The sequence below is a fragment of the Rhopalosiphum maidis genome, chromosome 4 (genome assembly GCF_003676215.2).
Source record: "Rhopalosiphum maidis isolate BTI-1 chromosome 4, ASM367621v3, whole genome shotgun sequence".
Classification (NCBI taxonomy): Eukaryota; Metazoa; Arthropoda; class Insecta; order Hemiptera; family Aphididae; genus Rhopalosiphum; species Rhopalosiphum maidis.
Window position 1 is genome coordinate 37539783 of NC_040880.1, and position 27708 is coordinate 37567490.

At 26.2% G+C, this 27708-nt stretch overlaps 1 protein-coding gene across 1 annotated transcript in view; it reads left to right on the forward strand.

Annotated features, from left to right (window-relative positions):
• Positions 1-26302, forward strand: part of LOC113549247 — a 57526-nt gene extending 31224 nt beyond the window's left edge. Inside the window, exons 2-4 of the mRNA XM_026950456.1 lie at positions 4500-4625; positions 12669-12878; positions 25580-26302. Of these exons, the coding sequence (XP_026806257.1) occupies positions 4562-4625; positions 12669-12878; positions 25580-25725 (420 nt within the window). The 5' untranslated portion in view covers positions 4500-4561 and the 3' untranslated portion in view covers positions 25726-26302. The remainder of the gene's footprint in view (positions 1-4499; positions 4626-12668; positions 12879-25579) is intronic.
• The last annotated feature ends 1406 nt before the right edge of the window (positions 26303-27708 follow it).

Consider the following 27708-nt stretch of genomic DNA (forward strand, 5'->3'; position numbering starts at 1 on the left):
TTGACTAATTATATTGTTTATATTATTTAGAATTACAATTTTCTTTTACTAAATGTGCTGGAATATAGATAAATATTTTATTTAAGTTTAATCTATTATCATTACTGAAAATGAAAAGTACTGATACTGAAGAATTATATTGTAACATTATATATTATCATTAAAGACCGGTTGCAATTGATATTGCAACTTATTTGTATCATCAAATAACTCGATTCTGATCAAAATATGTACACGATTTGTATTAATTACAGTCTTTCTATTTAATTTTATGTTACAATTTATTGCAATTATTAATGTTTTTGAAATTTTTTGCGATTTTGTATATTTTACGTAATTAAATGTACAAATCAATATAAAAACAATAATATTATTATAGATTTTCATTATTGGTTAGATTATATGATCTATCATCTATGAAGTATAAAGGTGTAATATAAGTATGGATATACGTAGTGATAAAGACTTCTATAGTTCTATGGGTCATTAATGGTATCTATATAACAATAATTTATAAAATATTTTTATATTTTTTTATAATTAATTTACGTCAACAATTATTTCAGAAAAATGTATGTAAAAATTATTATTTAAGTTTGAGTATTGCTAATTTATTAATTAGTAAATTAGATGGAAACCCAGCAAAATCATATTTAATTTCATGTAAGGAACTAGTGGGTACCAATGAAAATATCTGTCAATTTGTAAATTCTTCTTTAAAAATATTTCCCGGTATCGAACAAAGAGTATTACTTTTTTTAAGTGATGTTGGTTAACTTATACGGGGAAAGCAGCGAAAACATTAAAAATATTTTATCCAAAATAAATTCATATCCCGTGTTTGGCAGTTAACAGAGTATTAGAAAACAATTGTGAATTATATTCAGACATTAATAAATTAATTAACAATGGTATTAATTTATAAATGTTCACAATTTTGAACATTTTATTCATTTATTTTAGGAAAAAAAGCCTTCTTAAAAGATCCATCTAGAATATATTTTAATTATTGAATATTTTCAAGAACTTTTTTATTTTATAATTTGTAAATGTCTATCATGCTTGTAAGAAAATAAATAACAATTATACATTTTATAATATTTTAAGAATAAATTTTATAATGCAATTTGTACATTTTTTGAAGCAATTATATGATTTTATTATGCAATTATTGTATTATTTTCATTGCAATTTTAGCATATTTTTGGTGCAATTAAATCCAGTCTTTAATTATCATATATAATCTTGTAGATTGCTGAGACAGGTATGTTTATAGCTGAAAAGAATGATGTTATAATATTATATATTCCAAAAAATAAAAAACGATCAAATAGCAGGTTGATTTCAGTTCATACGTCATATACTCATTTTTTGGTAAAACAAAGTGGTATAATTATTTTATTTTACATCGTTTTCGTAGTTCTTTTTCACACCGTTGGAAAATTCAAAATATAACTCATTTATGTGTAATCAATTTATTTATTTCAAACATATGAAGGTGATGTATGAAACGTATGAACCTTTTTTTCACGCGTCATTGTGGCTCAACAGGACATGAGCTCCCTATAGGATCCAGAACGAGAAAACAAATATTATACCGAGCAATATAACTATTAACTGTATCCTAATCATATAGACAAGACGTATACTGGCATAAAACAAACATGCGATGTTGAATATCATACAATAAACAGAATAACGCTATAAATAAAAACAGTGTCACTATTTTGGACAAAACATATACAGATGGAGATGCATTAAAATTAATTATTGATTTCAAAATATTTTCGGACACGTTGTTAAAATGATCACTAAAGGATATTTTTTACATAGGCGACACGATGTATTACATGTATATTATATTGAGTATTGGTGCATACATTTGTAATTGGGTTTGGGTTCATAAACAAACATTAAATTTGTTATATGTTATTAAATAATTATGCGTAAATTGTGTTAAACATTGGAAAATAAATATAGAATATTATGAAAGTTGGTTCCGAAATTAAGTAGCGGATAACTATTTGACCGTTTCGAATTATGTATAAATTAGTTTATTAAATTTATTTTAAATAAATTAGACTTTAATCGAAAATATATAGTTTATTTCTCTGTCTTTAATAAATTTAAATTTAAAATTTTTGAATTAGGTATAAATAGTTAAATTTAGTACAAATTTAAATACATTTCATTATAGAAATTAGAATCATGTCACCGATGTATATAGTCTATACCATTATAGTTGTGACATTTCTAAATTGTTTACGTGTTAGTAGTTTGAAGTGTTTGAAGTATCGAAAGAATTACCTCAGCCTATTCTGTTTTTAAAGTTAGTCATAAAATCATTGTATTTATAAAAATGTTGAGTTTAAGTCATGGTTTAATTTATTTATGTCATAGATTACGAAAATATTTTGTGTAATGTAATTGCAATTTTAGATAATACTCATTATAATAATTATTACTTCTTGGTTGAACGTCAAATTACCTGAATTTAAATCTAATTCATTCGGCGATATTTTAATTTTTCATGCTGTAAGTTTTGAAAATTTACAATCATTTATTTAATAATTTTAAATTCGACCTTTCCAACTTTGCTCTGTTCAATAATTTATCATTTTATTTTATATATATTTTTTTAAATTTAAAATAAAAAGAATAAAACTTCTTGCAAAAGGCATATTTATTATATATTATAGAGCATGTATATATATATATATAATTTATTATAAAATGCATGAAATTACACAAAACTTTTGAACAAGATTCTAAATTGAACTTCGAACTCCGGATTAACTAACTATTTAATGGAATTTCAATTTCCTTGCGAACCAGACCGCCACCATTGTTTAACCGCATTAATTACGTCAATGTCAAATGTCAATGGGTTTATTAAACTAAAATATAAATTACAGAATCGTATTATTAGTGAAATTATTTATACCCCCCCCCCCCCAAAAAAAAAAAAAAAAAAATATTAAATTATACATACTTATATTTCCTATATAGTGTTAACATTATTAATTTTGGGGATTTTCTACATATGAATTTAAAAACGTATGAAATATTTTATTTTTATTTATCCAAGGCTAAATAAAATATAGAGATTTAAAAGTTGAAATCATTCAGTTTTAAGACTCTTAAAGCCCTTCACATCTACTTTAAATGCTTAAGAATTGTATTCGATTAAGTCATTTAAAATCTATCAAATCCATCTATAATTAAATATGATTTTAGAGACAATTGTTTTTCCTTTTGTGGTATCAATGTAAGCCACGTTAAACACAAACGCCTGTCAAACTCTATAAATAAATACATTGTACAATTAATATTATTCAATTTATTGTTCTTGAAAACCTTTGTTCTATTATATATTATTATTTAATAGGAATTTTCACTAAAAATAATTGGAAATACATTATTTAAAATGGGCTTGTAACGTTTACTGTTTAGTAGTTCAAACGTCACGTACAGATACTATTATTATTTTATAACCACATTTACATCAGACCCTCCATTTCAAACTTTTTACGTATCTATACGAGCACAATATTTTTTAATCATTATTAATTACTTGTTTATTGAGTAATTTATTACAATTCAATTATTAGGTTTACATTAATACTTAATCACTATGGTAATTATTCAAATCAAGTTTATATAATTCCAAATCGGTTTTATTGTAGCTAATTACTATTTGCTTTAAGTACAAAGTGGATTTTAATGTTAGTATTTAACTGGTATGTGTATATAAGAGTGCTTAAGTATGCTATAATCGATTTGAATGTAATTACTAGAACAAATGTTACGTTATGTTATAATCAACAAATTATAATATTAATTATATAACGACGAAAAATAAATAATGATACGTAAATTATTAATGTATACATCTGATTAATAATTAATTTGGTACAAGTAATTTAAAGTTTTAAGCAATAATATATGTATTTAATACAATATCTATCGTAATTGGATAGTAATAAGCGTTGTTGTAACTCAAATATTCCTATATTTCATTGGAACTAAAAACAATTTTGTTTATTTGTTGTATTCTAACAAATGTTTAATACTATTTGGGTTTGCTTGAATAAAATTTCTTATTTGAACCAAGTCATAAATGTATCGATCGAGTTTCAACCTATCCTTTTATTTTTTACTACGAACTAAATTACATTCTAGTACTTAAACTCATTTTCCAGTCGACGTGCAGACTGGAATAAAATGCACAGCCATAAAATACCATAGTTTATATGCATTTCGGTCAACGCCAGTTGGAAAGTCCCTGTACTCATCTGAAGACGTGTCTCATCAGCTGTTAATAAAACTCCTTGTGTGCACAAGAGACTAGAAACCGTGATTGTAAATATCTAAAGCCTACCTCTATACATATATTGGTTGAGTGAATAAAATCAAGAATACCATTGTCAGATAAAACAAAATCCGTGTAAATATAAGATTTTTTTTTTTAAACTACAAATGTTTGTTTCCTTTTGCAGATGACGCTGAGCTGGAAGATTGGACGCGTTATTTTTCCAACAATATACAATGTCACGTAACCATGAAGCTTTTACCGTTTGTGATCCATGTACTGCTGATACTGATATTCATAACCGTAAATAATTGTACGTCAACCGTATTTGATTTGAAATACAAAACGATATTATAATTACGCAAATATCATAATATATCATACGCTATATAATACATCACATAGAACGATTATAGTAACATAAAAATAGAAATGCAGTATTTTACTTTATAGCCATACTCGCAGTGAACGGTATTGTTTTTTTTTTTTAAATAACATAACATTTAGTTCACGATAACTTAACCTAAGTACATACATCATTTTAAATCATTAATTTAGATTTGTATAATTTTAAACTTTTACATAATTAAAATTGGTAGTTTCGAAATGTCTTAAACGGATCCCAGTTAGGATTATTATTTAAATATTTTATTGCTTTTAAAAACAAAAAAATGTATAAGTTTTTAATTTTTACAAATAAAATATTAATATTAGGTTTATCAAAACTTTTATATTAAAATTATTTAAAAGTAATACCTACAAATTTAGCTTAGTTTATTATTCATTGCATTTATCATTTTTTTTGTTCTTATTATGCATGGTTATTAAACTGTCATAAATGTTATAAGTGGTATTCTATTCAAAAAATAAGACCGGGAAATAATGTTATGTAAGCATCCCAGTGGGAACCAATTCTGATAGAGTCGTATATTATAGTAGACCTACAACTATAAGTACTTTATTTATCTGCTACTCCAATGGTATATTATTATAATAACACATGTTTACCTACTATGTAAGAATATAATATAATAATAGATTTGTAATTAATAAAAATATACATTTATAACGAGTATTTAAGACTTTATTAACGTCTAAAATTCTTCAATTTATTATGCTGTTTCGTATTGAAAAAATATTATTTTAAAGTAAATGCTATTTATTATTTTAGAATCTGAAATTTTTATTTAACAAGTTACTACATTTAATTAATAAGTCATTAAGTATGTTTTTATTATGGAAACATATACATCTATTTGGTGTATAAAATAATATGTAATACATATTATAATGTTCTTGAATAAATATCAGTGACTTATTTAATTACAATTTTGCTTAAGTTATTTCGGAGTACATAATTTATCGTATTTGTGGTTAGGAGTAATACACAGGTACGTTTCTTTGTAATAAAATTATTATTTCAGTTTTTTTGATTCATTGGATTATACTTCTCAAATCCTCGAGGAAAACGACTGAATTTCATGTATGTAAACAATATCCGGTTTTAAAAGTTTAATTTCTACATAAATATTTAACATGAAACTATAAACTCACTCCTACGAGTCGCATATTACTCGGGTTATTTGTTTTAATTTTACAGAAACAATCACATTTAGCATTAAATAATTATTTTAATCATTTTGTTGCACGACAATATAATAAAATTTACTTACGTATTATTGTGTATACAAAATACATAGTCTTATTAACTATTTATACATTGGAACAGATAATTTTGGTTGAAAAATACTTTAACGAAACTACTGGATCGCAAAGTTGATACAGTGCTTGTAGGCGTATACCAATGCTACATATATGTTATATGTATCCTTGTTTTGGTTAGGTACCGATAGTTTTGAAAACGATATTGCCGTTGTTCGCTCTTAGCAATAATTTATATCACAGCTTACACCGGAAGAGCGGTACAATACCTACCGCTGGCTAAGGTATACATGTAATAACTTTCCCGTTCTCCCGGTTCTTCCAATTTCTGTAACTGTTATTTCCAAACAACCACCACCTTCATATTTGTTGCCGAGTTTCGTACGGCCTCCTCTATTCTTGTGAATTGAAATCCTACCGGTAAATTTCCCATTAGATATGCATTACACTACCACCACAGTAACGGGAATCCCGTGAATATTTTATCAGTAAACCGATAAAAGCAAAGATAAATAGAATGAGAATGGTATGAAAGGCCCGGGAAAACGAGTGCAAAAATAACCCGTCTGGGGAGGCTACGGGAAATGTTTAGTACGTAATGTTTTTTTCATTATTAAATTTCAAGATGAAAAAAAAAATAACCTTATTAATCTTATATAGCTTAAAAGTGAAGAACTACTGATGCCATAGTTACACAATTGTTCTACTGAAATATTTAGATTATTTTTTCAGATTTTACCATTTATTACGAAAATATCCTCTCCATCGCGTTTGCTTTAAAATCTTATTCTTACATGGTATCTTCTATTTGATCAAAGAAATATACAGACAACCAAATATGTATTTTCAAAAACTCATTTTTTTTTTTTTTGTTATTACCTTTGTGAGTTTCTCACAAGTACACTCAGTAGTTTAGTTGCTTAAGAATGACTTACACGTTTAATGATAATAATTATTTAATACCTACGCTTAAAATAGAATCGGTATAATGTTTAAAACTAAATCATGTTGTATGATAGAAATTGTTGTAAGTCTCGGAAGTGACAAAAATAATACCCACAATATAGTAATTTACCTACTAATTAATGAAAAACATAAGAATTAAAGTTAAATAAATATTTTATTGAAGCTGTAAAGTAACAAAAACAAAAAAAAATAGTAACGTTAAAAAAAGTTTCTCTCAAAAAGACTCAGACTAAAGATTAAAATTAAAATCTTATTCTTCCACAAAAGTCAAAAAAGTAAGACTTTTGGTTATAACAAAGGTAAAGGGATATATAAATGTAAAATTAAATTTCTTTAAATAATGTAATTATTAAACAAAGCAACAGGAAGAAGTATAAATTAAAAAAAAAATGAATCAATTGTCTATCATCTTGACTCATTGTATTTGTAAAAAAATATTAATATGCTTTATACCTAAAAGTTTCACTAAAATATAATTGTTTATTGTAAAAAAATGTCTTAGCTAATTATTATATTTTTTTTGCCTTAGTCAATCATTATAATAACAATAATATATTTATAAAAAATAAACAATTTAAAAAAACTAAAATAATAAATACTCTTTAATTTCATTTTTGTTAGAATAATTAAATCAAGTATAATAATAAATAATGTATTGATGTAATACTTAATTCACATACCTAGTTTATAACTTATAAGTTATAACAAATGCCTATTACCAAATTACTTATTTTAAAAATAAATTGAAAATTGGTATACCTATTATAATTGATTTGCAATATCAAAATTTTACAAAGGTCCTAATTATTATTGATACCTGCATTGAACCTAAAAATGAGTTGAATTTAAAAAGAAACAAATATAGCTATATTTCTTTCCAAATAAATTAGGTTTTCAAAGGGGCTTGTTCAATACACCCGTGGCAGTAACGTGGTAAACAGTTCCCACTCGTTCCTTGTTCTTGGAAAGAAAAAAAAAGATTCTTATAATGGGCCTACATACATACATATATCGTTATTATGATATAATGACAATATATAATATATTTTAAAAATATTCGTAGATTCATGGTTTTATGAATAAAGAGTGACTTCTTAAATTAAACACACTGTATACTGCAACCGGTATAAGTATTATTGTCCAAAACGTTTTGTCTAACGTGGTCCTATTTACGCAAAAACATTCCGGCGTCGTTCTCAGCTACGGGCAACTGTGTGACATTTTGATGAATCGACGAACGTTAGTTTTTGTTTTTTTTTTTTTATATATATATCATAATAAAAAAAACTCGGTAAAACTCCATCAGACACTATAGGTACCTACTACTAGCGGCTTTTGAAAACGAGCGAAGCAAAGGACGTCAATACGCGCGAGTTTGATGGAAAATCGTTTCCCTCCGATTACTGTGTTTACAAAAATCGGTCTTCTCTAAGGACTCAAAATCATTACGAAACTCAGACGTGGTATTTATTGTGATATCAACTGCAATTTGCGTTATCATAACCTCTAGAGGATATTGCGGTCGGAGGGGTTGGAGTAAGATATTATGGTCGAATACCTTATCCTATTAACATAATAACGTAATATATTAACTGATTCTATCCACCGCTGGGTACTTTCACACAGTCATATGCACTTACCGGACGTATATGACCCACTGGAAACACACATGAGCACACATCGAGTAATACGTTAAAGTGCAGTGTTCGAGCGCTTTTAGTAACAGGCGGCGGTTCTGCAGTTATCGCATATCATGATATCATTATATACTTACTGTTATTGCATAGAAATTGTTCAGCGACGGATTTTTGTGGCCCAAATCGCCGAACCCCGACGCGTTAAGGTAGAACGATTTAAATAATATCGACCCTGCACAGGCGGTCATGTGGTCCACGCACAACATAACCCATACCAGGTATATACCTGTATGGTATATATCTATATCTATATATATATATATATATACCGTAGTAATGGGATACGTGTGAACAGAAACGCGTGTGAAAACACAAGGGACCGTCGTCGCCTCTATTCTCGCTCCGCCAGTTAGTGGCGTGTCGTCATTGTGACCGTAGTAGGTACACACGCACACATAATGACAACATGTCGTCGCAATATCGTGCGCGCGTGCGTCCTAAAACGAACGGGCGGACGGATGGCACGCCGCACACAATGTTAAAGACCATGATTGATGACGTTCAACCGGAAAGCTCCAATGACAAATGACCGTGGCAGAAATTACAGAATGCCCTGGCGACGACGACGACGACGGGGTCAAGTCCTTGCAGATCCTCATCCTGTAATACTGTCGTAGTGTCACCGTGTCCGCCTGCATCAGAGATAGTAGTTTCGTGCCGCGCACACTTCGCTCAAATATTAGGTAGGTATGTGAGATTTTATTGCCGACGTCACGTGATTTGGGCTAACGAAAAAATAAAAATAAATTAATATCCTCTCAAAGACGAGTGTGCGGTTAACGACGACGACACTTCTTCTTACGATATAAACGAATAAAATAATTGCTCGAACGCTTTAGCCGTAGAGTCACATTAAAGTTTTACAATACATTTTCTTCGTTTAAGTGAATGTGTGTGTGTGCGCGCGCGCGCGCGTGCGTGCGTGCCCGTACTTAAGCGACAAATAGAAAACGCGTTAAATGAAAAGCGATCAAGACCATCAAGCGAGGTGTGTTAGTTTCTATGCATCGTTCTTTATATATAATACTGCGCAGGTAGATACGAAATGTCTGCCAAGAAGGTTTACCGATTTAAAGCTTATAATGGAGTTGCCCTTCTGCCATCTCAGATTAGTAAATCTCTACAAATTGTCCTGTTGTATATCGATCAACTTAACGCTAATTGTATAGTACCCCAGAGTCTTTATAGTATTAAACGATCTTTGTTTGAAAATCGATTTCTTATCATTTACAATAATAATAAATAATAATATACAGTAATTTAATTATATTTATAGAAATAAAGGTATTGGAGAAACGCGTTTGAGAAAAATCGTTTTTACGTTTTTAGTATCTAATTTTTTTATGTTTTTACTTCAAACACTAAAAACAAAAAATTGTGATTTATTTTGTATTTTTAACTCCTAAAATAATAGTAAATAAAACCTCGAATTGTTTTACACCGTTTTTTTTACTATGATAAAAAATGTTTGGCAACATTAATTAAATATTTATATTATAGTAATTTTCAAATATAGATTGTTATTGAATGGGTCGCTGGCCACTGTAATAGATATGATTACATTTGAATTTAACGATAAACTAAGAAACCAAAATAATTTGAACATTATATTATATATAGAAACGAGTTATTAAAATATTTCGTAAAAATATAGAAAAAGGTTAATACCTTTATAAATAATAATAAAAAACGAAATTCATTTTTCAAAAACTACTATTAATTCAATAATTCCACTTTCGTGTTGTTAACTCAAAAACAAGGCAACTGGCACATGAATAGAAAAATAAGTCATAAATTAAATAATTATTATAAAATCAAAATATTATAATCTCGACTCTTAATCTAAACTAAACTTCCAAAAAAAAAAAAACCAAGGCAGTTGCTCTGTTGTATTTTAAGTGTTAAGTGTAACTCGTTAGGTATCGGAAACCTCTCTCAGTAACCATTCTCTAAGTTGAAGATCTCAGCATTTTTTCTATTATAGAAAGTATACAATGACACAAAAAAAGTTTTAAAAAAACACACATCATTATAAAACCAATATATTTATCGCTCCATTTAGAATCTAAAAAGTGATAAAACAGATTGCTCTTCCGTGAACTTTAATTACAGTTTTTTTAGCTTTAAGGTATAAACGACCTACAATTAGAAAAGTTGATTTGTCGAGTAAAAGGTACTGTGTAAATTAACGTTTCTTATCTTCAATTATTCATCTGAAAATTTTTTGTTTTACATGAAATATTTTTCCTACCCATACCTGCCCTTTTTATTAGGTCTATTTTTAACAGATGTTTATTTAAAAAAAAAATCATTGTAAATTTATCAGTTATTATTTATCATTAGGTACTGTAGGTATTGATAGTCATTGTAACATACATAGGCAAGTTTCCAAGTTTCATTTTTGGATAAGAATTTTTTTTTTTAATGTATAATACATTTTGTAATATTCATATTTTAAAAACGATATCAAAAGAAATATAAAATATGAATACTTAAATCCTGCTAATTTTCAATCATACTTAAGCATAGAATTATAACCATTGTAACACTTACTAATTATTTAAGCGATGACATCGTTTTCAATCGTCCTTCAATAACACTTTACATAAACAATTCATCAGAGTATAAACCGAATTAAACAATAATTAAATTAAATGACTCGGTTATTTAAATAAGCCTTTTGAGTCTATATTTCATTATTTATTTAAAAATACAATAAAAATAATAATAATACATAATATATATATATTACTTTTTAATAATTGTAACACCGAGTTGGAACGCACAGTTTATTGTTGTATACTTATTATCTATATGTGTGAATATAGTATTTGCACTTAAATTATCAATTTATCATTGAATAATTGATACAATTTTGATTAAAATGAATTCGACGTATTGTAAATTAATTCACATTTATTATGGTTGTATAAATGTTTTGAGCTTGTAACATGCGGAAGCGATGGTTTCAATATTTCTACGTTTAAACACCATTAGTGTTTTTGATGTATAATTGTGGGCATAGTTGTAATTAATCATCACCAGTCAAAAGATCAAATACTGCAATAATAATTCATCATATTAAAAGATATTTAAAATAATCATTTCACGTATATACCATTGTTGTATATAATTATTTAAATATATTATTTAGACTAATAGTTGTCAATTAAATATTTTAAAATATCTATTGTCTCGATAACTGTGGACCCTTGGATATTTGGTAATATTGGATACGCATAGCTAAATGGAAAAATTTATATTTAAATCACTTATGAGTCGTGAAATATTTTATATTATTTTTTTAACGAATATTTTCATAACATTAAATTTAAAAAACTAAAATTAGATTTTCAATAATCAACAATAACTGGAAAAAAAATAACTTTTCTGTTTGTTGATGAAAGCATCATTCAATTCATAAACAAAGATTATACTATTAATATATTGGGATCTCCCAGCAATAAATAAAAAACCTACTATTTTAATAATAATTTATAATTTATTTGATTAATGTTATTATTGTTTGTTGAATTTATTATAATACAATATAAGTATAAACATAATTTTATTGTAATGCATTAAAAAGTAGTTACATTTTTTTAAGTTTTTATACCCTCAACGCCGTTGGCTTACATTACACATAAAGAATTATGGTCCTACTCGTAATTAATAATCTACACCGATATTATTTATACATTATACATATTTTTAGCCATTAGGAAACTATTTATCATATAAATCAAAATTGGTTACGATAGAATTCAAAAGAACGAGTAATGAGTATTCATTATTGTAATTGATATTTTATTATAGACAATCTTCCTAACTAACCAAAATTTAATATTTTATAACTTATATTATGTATTGTAATTTAAACGAAATTTTAAAAAAGAAAATAAGGATAACTATAAATCACTTTTATATTATTATATTGACTTACATAATTTATGTAACAATTTGTGTTTATTTTCGTCATTTTTTTTTCTAATTGCAATGTTATATAATATCGTATTTATACTTTTTGGCAGATGGCAATTGTAGACCACAGACAGGACAGCCAAGTCAACCACAAGCCGGATCGCCTCTGGACTCAAATATTGGCAACAACAATAACAATATCAACAATAACAACAATAACAACAGCGCCATATCACGACGGGGTTGGCGGGGTGAATGGCGACGAACAGATCCGGGCACGGTATACAGTTCCATTTGGAAGAGCAGTGATCAGCCACTCGGTGAGTTTGTGCAAAAAAATATGTATTCAATATAACATAGGGCACTATTTAGTCTATGATAGTAAGTTTCTTTAAGGTAGAGTAACTTCCTTTTTCTACTTGAATACCTAACACAGTTAATCAAATTCTAATTTTTAGAATTTTATTATAAGAATTTGAATAAATAAACTTTATATTAAATAAAATAAATAAGAGTGAACATGCTCGATGAATATTATTGTATCTACTATATGTGTGTACTTAATTTATTTAACGGGTCCCAAATATTGGCCTATAACTCTAAATACGTGTCAAGAACGTATAATATCACCTCGTATTCACCTATTCTCAGTTAATATTAATTCCTTAATGGATCTCAGCTACAACGGGTAATTATATCATATATAGTAACAGATACGGAATTTATTACTCTTTCGTATTTTCGAATGATTATCACGTATTGACATAAAGGTCCTATAGTGTTTTAAAAATTCTATGGCTTACATAATGAAATGTAAAAAAGAGAGTAACTTCTGTCAAATAATTTTTCTTGGTATTCATTTACTGATTAGGTTAAAATGGTTAAATGTTCGCGAAGGCTCAAGTATAGTATGGTAATACGATCGTATCTTAAAATTAATATATTCACTATTGGCATTTTAAATATTATAGTATACAATAATGATTTATAAATAAGAACTAGTAAGTTAGTAATTTAAGTTAAGGTAAAATATAATAAAAGAAGCTTGATGCTTGACAAGTCATATTACATGATACCTATAATTTACATTAAATGGCTATAACTCTAATTTAAAAAAAGTCGAAATTTTTCATCTCATACATTCTTATGCTATACGGTCAAGGGAATAATTATTGTATAACCATAGGTACTATGAAATATGTACTCTCCATCTATCATCAAACTTTATTTTAGCTTACATATATCCAATACACACTAATTTACTACCTTGTTATTAAATATAAGTTGTAATAATTTAATTTCCCTTGGCGTGTATCGACTTTACAAATATAAATAAAATAAATAATTGATGTGTGCTGTTTCGCTCAACGGTACGCGGCGAATAACGGCTATTAATGTTACTGGACAACTACCTACAGAGTTACAGTGGTAGTGCTCGTTGATGCTATGAATAAAAAATTTAGTGGTGTGGGCTGTGAATAAAACAAGTACCGAACGAAAGTGCGCGTATAATCTTATACATGTATGCAATAGGTTTGCATATTTATTTATAATAGTATAATATAGTATAATATATACAAGCTGCTCACCTCACGCCCGGATATACACACGTGTAAATATAATGTATTGTATAACTACTGGTACAACACACTTCGCTGCTATACGACTATTGCGTACGCATAATCTGTATATGTAATATTATTATACTTATTATTAACAAGTCGAAATATTAATATTCGTGTACAAAAGACGCGTGTGTTATGCATTTGGAAACTACTTACATCGTGTACTATTATAACTATATTATCCACCAAACGCAAAGAGACGATTTTGTTATTACAATATAATAACGCTCGGCTGCTTTATATTATATTTTAATATATATAGAATGAATCACCAAGCGTGTTCAACACCATTTTTTTTAAAAATGTAATAATTCAGGTTCTGATTTTTGAAAAACTTAAATACTGTTTAAAGACTACTTATACAATTTTTAGAAAAATAATGGTACCTAATACTTAAACAGTATCTTGAGGTAATATAAGCGTCTGTTTTTCAAACAAGAACCTTTTTTATTGTAAATTATTTAGTTTATTTACAAAAACGTAATATAAATGTAATGTTATCATTGTAGAATTTATTATTTATTATTATTTATCTAAACCGTCCTTAATAAATATTTATATATTAATATAAACTACCCATTAAATTGTTCAAGTCACTATAGACCTTAAATGTCATCATATCTTTCAAATCTATTAGCATGGACCGATGGACCTATACTATTCTTAGCACACAAAGTTACATAACTCGAAAACTACTATTAGAATTTTAATATTAATACATAAAAATTTTCAGAAAAATTATTCAGTAAATAATTATAGTAGAAAAAATAATGTTTCATTAAAAAATAAAAAAAAAAACCAAAACAGAAGTTTCAATTATCTTAAAACGAAGAAAAAATCTCAAGAATTTTAAAATATAGTCTTAAAGTTAAAAGTATATTACAAATTCTAAAAACTAGATTTTGAATAACTGCAGTATTGAAAAAAAAAAGAGTGTGTATACTTGGTGAATCATCTTGTATAAATTAAATACGTATAATATTTATTGCTAGTCTTGTGAGATGAGTCGATATACGACTATATCATAATATTTAATATGATATTTATTCTTATTCTATGTTTATAATCGTGGAATATAAGCACCGACACGATTTATTAATTTTATATTATTATTATCTGAATGTTCATGTACGCCAACGATTAAGTTACACCGGAAGGATAATATTGTAATATTATACATTATAAAGAGGATGGCTCACTGTGTTCTCCAGTTTTCTCGTTCAATTCGGTAAACCATGGCGGGCCATCTTGTTGATATAAAGTATACAACATTATAATATTATGTATTATAGTAATTTATTCATTCGAAACGTCTACCTATACGAATATTATATAAGTACAAACGAATCTTACCGTGAGTCGTTGATGGTACACATAATTCACCAAAAACTCGTATTGATGATCTCTTTTAGTTTAAAAATCGCTTGATCTTAAACAAAGATCTACTTAAAGTAGAATTTAATTATTTATCAGCATGATAAATTTAAATCATAATTTTTTGATGGGTTATAATAAGGTACCGAGATATATTAAATCGACGATCATTGATCGTGACACTTACTACTACACCTACTATACTACGATGTGTCAACAAAATCACCTATAGGTATATTGATGTATATAGGGTAACCGTTATTTTTCTAAATAAATTTACCATTTCACGAAATGTAAAACAGTTTTGAAAAATAAAAAAGCAATAAATTGAATTTAATAAAAATTTAAATATTTCTCTGATGTATATAAATATATATATCAGTGGTATTCAGGCAGAGTAAATAGCTAGAACTTTTATAATTTAATAATATTTTAATTTATAAACAATTATAAATAATATTTGAAATTAGAATATTATTTATTGCAAAACATAAATGTTTACTATATATCAAAGTCGAGATAAAAAAAAAGTTTTAAATTATTATCTATTTGCGTCCAGGATGCTACAAGATTTTTAAAATGTAAATTAAGTTTTCCACTTTAATTTTTATTAATATGATTATTATTTTATGTCAAACGAAAAATACTGTGGTCTTGTAGAATCAAAACAACTATGTCAATATAAAAGTAGAAACGTATTTTCATCTTATACATTGATCTAAAAAACGGTAAATGTATAGTACAAAGAGTTAATGTAATTTCACCTGTCTATATAACTTAATAGCAACATTTACTGATATTCATCAAAAAGAAAGTTTTGACAAAAAAGATTTTGCACATATAAGGCAACATTTTCAAGAGCTCAAAAATTAAGTCATTAAAATTAACTCATTATAATATTGATTTAAATAATATTATGACAATCATATATTTAAATTATTAAAAAAATATCACAAAAATAAACAATTTTGCCATAAAAAAATCCATGTTTTTTTCCACATTTTTATACTTGAGAACTAAATATAATGAGCGTCAAATTTTAAACTGAATCTTACCATGCAATATATACAATATATTTATGGTGTGCAGATTTACGGTGTTAAAAGGTTATACAGAGATAATTTATAAAAAAAAATTTCCAGGATGCGTGCGAATTTACAGTGCACCGAAAAATCTACCCATAGATTTAAATTTCATGATGTGACAATTTTCAGTTAAAAATAATACCTTATGTAAATATCTACTCAAACACTATTCTAGTAGGTATTATACAAATAACCAATAATGGAATCTTATATCGTTAAATTAAAAGATAATTATAAAATATATCAACTATAATATTAAAATATAATATGTCTATGTAATGATTTCTATGCAGACATTTAAAGATTATGAATAAATATTTCAGAATCGATAGAGCTGAGAATTTTTTTTCAAATTTATTAAACTAATAGCAATTATTATATTGGTCGTAACATAATATTATAGTTTAAAATATATAGTTAAAATGTACAATGTCAAAATAACTGTTTATTGGTATATTAATTAATAATAAATTGTTAATAGTAGAAATTGTATGAAATTATATTTATATGATTACGATATGGTAATATCGTAATTTAATTTAAAATCTTAAATGTATAAATTAATATGTTTCATTGGGTTTTCACTTCTTAAGCTTCCTCACATAAGCTTCTTACTCGCCACTGGATTTGGCGACATAATATTAAACAATTTTATGATGCATGGTGTGATTCCTTACACAAGCTAACTTTATAATATATTACGATGATGCCACTTGGTATAATATTATTACGCGTACCTATCATCATTGTATAATAAAGCGAATGATCACCAGCTGGTGTGCGGATTGTTCGTGGAAACGAAAGGTATCAAAACCGTATAAACCTAAAGGCGAAGGTTCAAACGACTATGTTATTATCATTATTATTATTATTATTAAATAACGTCGGGCGGATCGTGGAGCTAAATACCGTCCGGATTTACGTTCTGCGCGTTTAATATAGGTTCGCCAACCCCCCTCCTAAGTATTACCATCGTGCTTACGCGTATCCAATGTACACGCTACGCTTTTATTATTCAAAAACTTCGGCATAGGTGGTGCATTTCGTACACGATCTGTTTCTGGTTGGCTGGTTTTCGTTTAAACTTTACGAGCAGCGAAAAAAACAAACCAAAAGGATTTCACATACATCACACCGCTGACGTTCAAAATGATCTTATTGTTTTTTTCCGATTTCGCCGGATACACACGTTAAGTGTGAAATAAACTTACGAATTTAACACATTTTTTTTTGTTAACGGATATTTTACATGTATTTTACACGCAAACTTTTCTGAAATTTGTCGTAGGTTTTGTCACACAATCATGTTGACATTAATCTACTTTTTGCGTTTTTTTTTTTTTTTTTATAAGAACTTTTTTCTTCTAGCATTGCATTTTGTTGCAATACTAGGTTAATCAATTTAAAGGACAATGTAGAAATACAAACTATAGACAAGAACAAGTAAAATGCAGAAAATGTATGAAAATGAAGAAACTATTATGAAATATGAGAGTTAAATAAAAAAAAATATACATAAATAAAAAATAGACCATCCGTCCTGTGATTTCAGTATGTAATATACTCTTTCATTTAAATAAACTCATGTAAATATATTAAAATGATACGTCCTACATCCTAGATTATGTATGAATAAACCCTAATTAATTCATAAAAATACAGGATATGAATGTTTTATCAACATATACCTACACTAGAACATTTAAAAAATTATAAATTTATTTTTAAACGGCTTCAAATCAAAAACAAAGATAGCTTACATACCTAATTTCATAATATAATGTAAATATTCCCAATATTATTATACCCATAATCACAATTCACGTAACAGCATTTATGACAAATATTATCGATTGTGGTTAAATATGATTAATAAAGTGACTAAAATGTAAGACTTATAATTATTTTAATCGATAGAATATTAATATTTTCTGATACAAAAATTATGCGCATTTAATACGTTTAATTATCATTAAAGGTGATAATATTCCGGTTATTGTTTTACGAAGAGTTAATGTACGAAATTATCCATCAAAAATCATTAAAATGACGCGATTAGATAATCCATCATGTTCAGGAGCAGACGACATATTTGTCAAAATGTTGTTTTTGGCATACATTAAAATGGCTCGGGACTTAAATATACATTTTGTCAACTATAGCATAATAACGAGAATAGTAATAAAAATTCAATCTCTTACACAAAGTTCTTCATAAACTATTTAAATATGCAGCTCTGTTTATAGTATAATATATACATGATTAAGTTACCTTTTCTGAAGATATTTATAAAACATCAGTTATTCTAAAAGATACATATTATTATGTCATTATACTATATTTGTATACAATAAAAAATATACTATTTATTTTTATTTCGTAATAAAATAACTTAAACGATAAGTTTAATGTATTATTAAAAAAAATATTTTATCTCAACAAAAACGATGAGCATTTAAATTATTTCTTATCGTTGAAACAGGTTTATAATTACCAATTGGAGACTTTTATGTAATTATTATTTTTAAATATAGTTCGGTCTTTTGACATATAATAAAATAATATTTTTTATCCTGAGATTTATATTATCTCATTTTTAAAAGTCTGAACTACAATAATTATTTGAACTTTGACCAATTTGACAAAATTATTTTGTATTATCCTAGAATTTATCAATATAATTCTCTAAAATCTGGAAACGTAGACATTTACTAGCAGTAATCGATAAAACCTTAATTTAATTTTAATCTTAAATATGTATAGTGATTTAATTTCTTGAACAAATCAAAATCCCGATAACATATATATAATTTTGAGAACCAGGACGGCCTGACACACTAGATTAATATAGACTCTGGTTTAACATAATATGGTAACTAAAAATAGATAAAAATAAATGCGCAGCTATGTACTATGGATATGTGAATATTTTGTTTGGACTTGTAATGTTACATAACGATAACAATGAATCAACAAATCATTTAATAATATAAAAACAGTTCATATTAAAAACCTATAAAAAATGTAAAAAAAATCTTTATTAAAACTGTCAATAAATTTATGAATAACCTATATTAATTGAACAACCTCACTGGTCAGTTTCAGTTAAATCTGTAAATTTTACTTTATTATTACTAATAAGGTTAAAATGTATGTAAAATAAAAAAATGGTAAAATACTAAAATATGCATTTGATTTATTAAAAATATGCAAAAATATTCAACAAAAATGTAAATAATATGACGCAAAATACAAACCACGTTTTTAAATTCTAAAATATTAATAATATTATTTTAAACTATTAATATTATTCAAATTTAAAAGTATTACATTAAACAATGAAGTGGTATTTAAATTTTTTTTTTAAATTAAAGATCATAGCATATTGTTGTACTTGCTAAAGTTATGTTTAACATCATAATATGACGTAATTTTTATGTTTTTAAATACTATATTAAATATTTCATCAGAAATTATACTGTAATGACAATTTTTATCCAAATGACTTCTATTTAATGAATTATGCATTTTAAACAGAATTTTGTCCTCGATTTTTTTCTAAAATGTTCTGAAATATTTTGTTGACCTTTTCAGAAGTATTCCCATTATTTTGTTAAGTTTGGTTTTGATATTTTTAACAATTTATACTTTTGCTAAGTGAAAGTAACGCATTTTCTAGTTATAGAATATAATGACAAATAAAGCTAAAATTATTATTAATATAAGTTAAATCATTTTTATTTTCTTATTTTCAAACAGAGCTATCGCATTTATTATAAACTTCGCAAATTTTTCGTTAAAGACAAAAGTACTAGTTTTATAGAATTGAAATTATCAGCATAATATTATTCGGCATCTAGCTAAATTCCATATAATGTAAGTATTGGCTATGAAAGAAATGTTAACCCAGGAAATAGATCTCAAAATTCGACGCAAGAAAAGAAGCTTTTTTTTGGATTGAAATAATGCAATAGCTAAAATATACGATAAAACAAATATTGCTTATAGTTAAAATATGCAAAAATATGCATTTTATTCAAAATATATAAAATAAAATAACTCTATTTGTTTCATCATGACGTAGTTCGTAGATATTTCAAACTAAATTAGTAATCAAAATTTGCAAAAAAATATAAAATATATACCAGTGCATATAATTTCTAGCTCTAATTATTATCATTAGAAAAAATTTATGTTATATCATAATTCATAATCAGATCTAAAAATATAAAATTGTTATATTATTGTTTTTAGATCATGGATTTTCAATCTCAACAATTTATTAATTTATTTTAAAATATATTATTATAAATAAAAATTATAATATATTACAATAACTTTCATCGTTTTTTTATCTGAAAAAATATAGTTAATAGTTATCTCAGTTTATTAAAGTTCATAGCCTAAGCCAGTGGTCTCAAACATACGGCCCGCGGGCCACAAGTGGCACGCGTACCCTTTCTATGTAGCCGCAATAAAAATACATTTTGAACAAAAATAGAAAAAAAAATTGTTGAAATTGTTAATTTTTTATCCATGTTTGGTAGCTCTTATGTATGTGAACAATTATTTTCTCTCATAAAATTAAATAAATCAAAAAGTTGGAATCAAATTTCAAATATCAAACTACAATTTGTTTTACATTTGGCATCAAGAAATTTTTGCGCAAATATAGACGGCTTAGTACAAAAGAAAAGATGTCAAGTTTCAAGTGCAGCTCAAAAATAAAAATTATTAAATATTTAAGCTATTTTTAAATTTTAATTAAAATTTTTTATAGTTGATGTTCATCATATTTTTCAATGATAACTTTGTAGTAATAATTATGTCAAATATAAACAACTACCTTGTTTATATTTTTTATAAATATTTTTGGTAATAGTAATTATAATAAAAGTAATTTCGTAATGTATTAAGTCACATTTAGATAAATGGATTTTTTATATATCTTTGCTTTCATTTTGTCTTTAGTTTTTAGTGTATAAGTATAAAAATGACACTTAAAATTTGGCCCATGAATTTTTTTTGAAAAAATATATGGCCCGTAGGTAATTTGAGTTTGAGATCACTGGTTTAAGTTATGGTATTTCTGATGCTTAATATCGCTAAACTTGATATCTGTTCTTTAGGCATAGTCGAGCGAAGTAAGTCTTTAGAAGTTTAAGTCAGCTAAAACTTTTTTTGCAGTTGCATTACTTACTGGTGATATATAATAAAGTTTATATAATTTGCATAAATTTGGATAAGAAAAAAACATATCTCTAGATATCAGGAACTTCAATACTTCATTTATTTTCAGAGGTTCATTTTTAATGTAAATTTGATTGTAAGCCAGACAATATGAACTTCTATATTTGTTTCATCATGTCAAATTCATAAAATGTAACAATTATTTTATTGAAACAAGATTTGAATTTATGTTTTCTGTGGGTTTAATACTTTGAATCTGTTAAAAATATTAGAAAAATCTTCAAAGCACTGTTTCAATATATTTTTAAGTGAATCCAAAATAACAAAGTATGCACGTAATTTTAAATTTTCTTCAGCTGACTCAACAATATAGGTATTCAAAATTCCTTGCACCAGGTATTTTATTCTTTTTTATTTTTTATCCTTGCTTAAATTATTTAGTCCCTCCAAATTGTCCACATAATTTAGTTTCATAATGTTTCATTTTTAAAAATGTTCATCATTTCTTAAAAATGAAATTTCTGAAAAACCAACTTTAAATAAGTCATCGTTTGAAGCCATTTAATCAATTTTTAAATTTTGTAAATAACTATAATAGCATAACAAAAAAACATATTTGGAGAAATATTAAAATATATGAGTATATGTATACAATATAATATAATAATATGACATTTCATTTTTTTTTAAACAAGGTCTACATAATAATCAGAAAATAAACAGCGGATCACGCGATTTTCCTGAGGATTCAGCTTTGCTTATAAAGATTTAATGACGTAAATGTTGGAAATCTATGATTATATATTTCTACTTGTCATTAGCCTTTAATCCAGTGGTGGTGCCAAGAAAGTATACGTAGGTCATTTTCCTCACTAAAAATCCCTAGCTTGTCCACTGATTCACGCTAAAATTTTGTGAAAATTAAATATTTTAAATTTACATCAAAACTTAATTATTATTAAATAATTTCTTCATTGTCTTTTATTAGTATACGTATGAGGAGAAAAAATAAATGCATAATATTTTAACAAGACAAGCAATATCTTCTATAATCTATATAGTATTTGATGTGGTTATTAATTTTTATTATGAACATAGGTAGTAAAATGTATAACAACAATTCGTAAATATCATAGTATTTATTGGTGACCTTAGAACGTTAAATTGAAAATATGAATAAATTATGGAACATCATTTTAATATTATATGATAATAGCAAAAATAATATCGTAAATGCATATCATAAATATGATATTAAAAAAATAAATATTTATGCATCATAATACTCTAGTTCAATTTCTAATTCACAAAAAATGCATTATTCTTAACTGCATAATAGCAGCAATATAATTTGATATATTTTATTGGCTTAACCTTAACAGTATCATGATTCGTTCTTAAGGGACTAAAAATAAAGCAGATCCAAGAAGATATTTTATAAAAATTATTGATTTTTTTAAATAGTAGGTACTTACCTGAGTTTAAAATGAAGTAGTTGAGGGACTGAATATGTATAGCCAGTTCTACGAAAGACTTAATTGTAATTACAGTGGATTCCGCTTAATGTGGACACGTTGGGATCAACCCTGTTTGCCCACATTAAGCGGTTGCCCTAAAGCGTTTTATTGCTTTCGATGAACACAATCTCATAGATATGACGAAACCCGATTAAATTAGTCATTTTTAAATACATATGTGTATATTCTAACATTATGATAAAATAAAAATTGCCCACATAAACCGAATCGAGTGCCCATATTATGCGGTTTTTTCTAACCTTGTTAATATACATTTAAATTGGGACCAGACCATTTTGACCATATTAAGCGGATGCCCATATTAATCGGTGACCACATTAAGCGGAATCCACTGTATTTGATATTATGTAATACAGAAAAATTAAAAAAATAAATAATTTCCTTTTTTCCCTTTTCCCCATGTGATCTTTACCGATTTCACTCACTGGTTTTTAGAATAAATGAATTATTTAAACTTGTCATTGTTAATGTTGAAGTCAATGAATTTTAATAACGGTATGACGATTTTTTTCTCCTTTGAATATTCTATACCGCTCTTGCGATGTTTTTTTTTCGTTTCGTTATACAATATAATAACAACAGCAACAAAAATAATATGATTGTATGTTATATTATTATTATACGAGCGTTGCAAGGTTGTTACCATGAACATAATATACACTTACATTTATATAACACATATCTCGTGTATGGTTTTGACCACGGGACCTATAAAACTCTTCGGTCTTATAGACGTTCTAGCCGTTCTAGGTACAGGTAAAGGTTTTGTGTTTTTAAACGCGCGTGTTGTCAATTTCTCTCGAGATTAAGTTTGTACAATAATATAAAGAAAAATAAGATGAACCACATGGTATTCCCCGGCGACCATCGTCTGAGTGAGTTTCTCGAAATATATACTCCGCCACGCCACATCATACATAATATTATGAACGCGCGTAGGTAGTAAAAGTGTTCGCGCGTGAATGTGGTGAAAATAACGCTATGTTTTCCATTGCGTATATATATATATTGTACTTGTAGCCATATGATTCGTTTCTCGAATGTAAGACTCGTCCGCTCTACCCTCGTGTTTTAAATATTGAATTGAGCATTGTGTTTTCGTCGTCCGCAATGAAAACGGTTTTATTACGAAAGCTGTGTAGAAAAATCAAAAAAAAAAAAAAAAATAAACAAAAATGTCGAGTAAAAAAACAGGAAATGGAAAAACGCAAAAACTATATATAATATGTAGATGGAAATTGTGTGGTAAAACGACAAAAATGTACGTATTATTTACATTTAGATATATTTGTTTATTTTTAATCAGCGCTGGGGACCCGAATCATTTTATTTGGATGTTGGGTTTTAGATTTTGATTCGGGGGAATTCACTATACCGGTAATAGCGTACAATAACAGTATAAAATACAATCATCGTTTTCGGTAAAGAATTCTGAATTTAAAATATATACTCTTATTGATTTTTTTAACGTGCAACATACGAATTAGATTTTTTTTTTTTTTTTTTGGTTCAGTATCACCGAATATTTGTTTATCAGGTCTTAAGACAGTTACAACGCATGATTAAATATCGTTTATTTACTGTAGTTATAATGCCCTCACAGTCATTTATGTAACCCCCCCCCCCCAGTTAGTACTACAAATATGTTAAATTCATATTGACTGGCCATTTATAGAGCTATTCACCAAACACGGAAACCACATTTTTTCAATTAACACCGTGTTTGTTTACTCAAAAACTACTCGTTTGAATTTTAATTTAGATAAAATTCATTTATTTTTTGAAACCATTATCTGACAATAACAATTTATTATTTACAATACCTAGGAAGAATTAAATTTATTTTGAAAAAAAAATGCATATGATCACGTGGCACTTCTTAAAATAAATGTAAGCAAATCAAAACAAAGCTCTCATAAGAATACTTAAAATTCCAAAAATCCGAATTTGATTATTTCTATTTAATTTGATAAATTCATTATTAAAGAAAAAAATATGGATGATTGTATACAATAGTAAACCATTCTGTATAATATGCTTTTCTATACCAATTAAAATCGAAATTTAAATCCTTTTTAATAATCTATTTAAAAACATTTATGCGCAACAGTTAACATATTGCGTTATCGTAGCAAAAAGTACGATTTTAAATTTGTTTTTTACACTCTTATTCTATTTTTATGATGACACTCGAAAATGTTTATTCCAGGCAAAGCCGAACTGTACATAATACTGGCTCTGCTGATCGGCATGGCCACTGTCATAGTCGGCTGTTGGCTGTCGGACAATTGCTGGTCACCCGAACCGGAACAACATTACACGATAGCCTGGCACGACCGGCACCGATGGATATAAGATCGTCCGTGGCTGTTATTCTGGATGGCACATAGTAAATTCAACAATATTATGATACGTTTTGATTTACATTTAACCTCGCGTTTTCGTATAATACATCATATTATATAAAATCATCGACCGAAGAAACTTATAAATCGTAAATCAACGTAGAACGAACAAACAACAATAATATTAATAATAATAATTATCGGTCGGAAGTGATGGGTAATTAATTAATAATATGGAAATCTGTGCTATGGGATCGTAAAGGTTTCAAACAGAAATTTATCGATATTCGTGACAAAAAAAGACAGTGATTTTTGTTTTGTCGTGAATGTCGTAATAAATTATGTTTTCAGTCCAACCAATCGCTGTTACGCTTGTTTATTATGTTCATGCGCATACAATTAAAATAACACAGTTTTCCATTGGTAATTTTTAATTAATTTTATTGAAAATAATACTATACAGTCATAATTAATAATAATTCACATCATTGGCGAAATGTCAATTAACATTGGTCTTAGATTCTATAAATATTTTTGAAATAAAAACTTTAAATTGATTAATTTGATTATTCCTCCAATTACGATCGTCCAACGACATGAATTAAGTTACTATACTTAAATATATAAAGTTCAATGTTATTTCGTTTTTATAATATCATGTAACGGTGTTGTTGATATTATAAATCTGAATTTTTTTTTTTAACTTGTACATAAAATGTATCCTATTATCCAATAATGAAATCCTTTTTTTTTTTTTAAATTTTTGTATAAAAAGTGACCCGTTGAAATTCAACCTTACGTATCGTTATGAACTTATATATTATATCATAATAATATATAACCTTATAAATTCATGCATTTGACCGTTTGGACATGCATTTTTCCTTCTAGTTGTCAATTATTTACACGATATACTCATACATGTGTATATATATATATACATATATATTCTATAATCATGTATAATTTTTTGTTTTAAGCCTTTTATTAACTGTCAATTACTTACAAAACGAAAGGCATTAGATTTAATTTAAATAGAATAGGGAAAATATATTATTATTACTGAATACGATTGTAAAACATTAACATAATATTATTATAGTATTTCATGAAAATATATTATCATGAAGGTTTTGAATATAGAGTATCTATTATTATTTACTTCGATCGACTTTTGTTTTTAAATACAATGAAATATATACACCAAAAAAAAAAAAAAAAATACAGAAATAATATTATATATTTCCATATCATTGTTTATAAAATAATATTTACAACCCATTGTTTTTTAATTATGCATATAATGTATGTGTTAATAATTTATGTCAATATATATTATGATGAAACGTTAATAAAATATAAATATGCTTATTTTAAGTTGTGCCTAAATTAAGTTGTAAATCTATTCTAAACAATAGAATATTCACCAAAAATATCAGGTTACTATACATGAAAAAAAAAAAAAAAACAATATTGTTTCAATGTGTGCGTATAAAATATATATTTTTTGTAATGTAGAAAAACAAGTTCCTGACTCCTTTTAATGGTAAAATTTGATATGATTTATAGCTAATATTATTATTGTTTGTATTCTAGATTAATTTTTATAATATTTACTACATTTTAATTATCATAGAAGTTATGCAAAAATAATATAATTCATGGTCCAAACTTAGTTTAGGACAGTTTTTAATATAACCTAAAAACAAACATGATTATTGTGTATAATAATATTTAATGTAATCGAAATATATATTATATTAAATAATTAAGTTACACTTGTGTATGAATATAAAAAATAAACGAATAATAATATAGCCAAGAAAATTTAAAGTGCAATTGAATTTTTCTCTAACACCTATTCCAAACACATAAAACCTAATAAACATAAAGGTTTTTATGCAACAGAATTTACAACAGGTACCTACGTATTCTTAAAATAAGATGTTTTTCGTTTTGTTTTACATTTTCAAAATGGGTAATGATTAATATA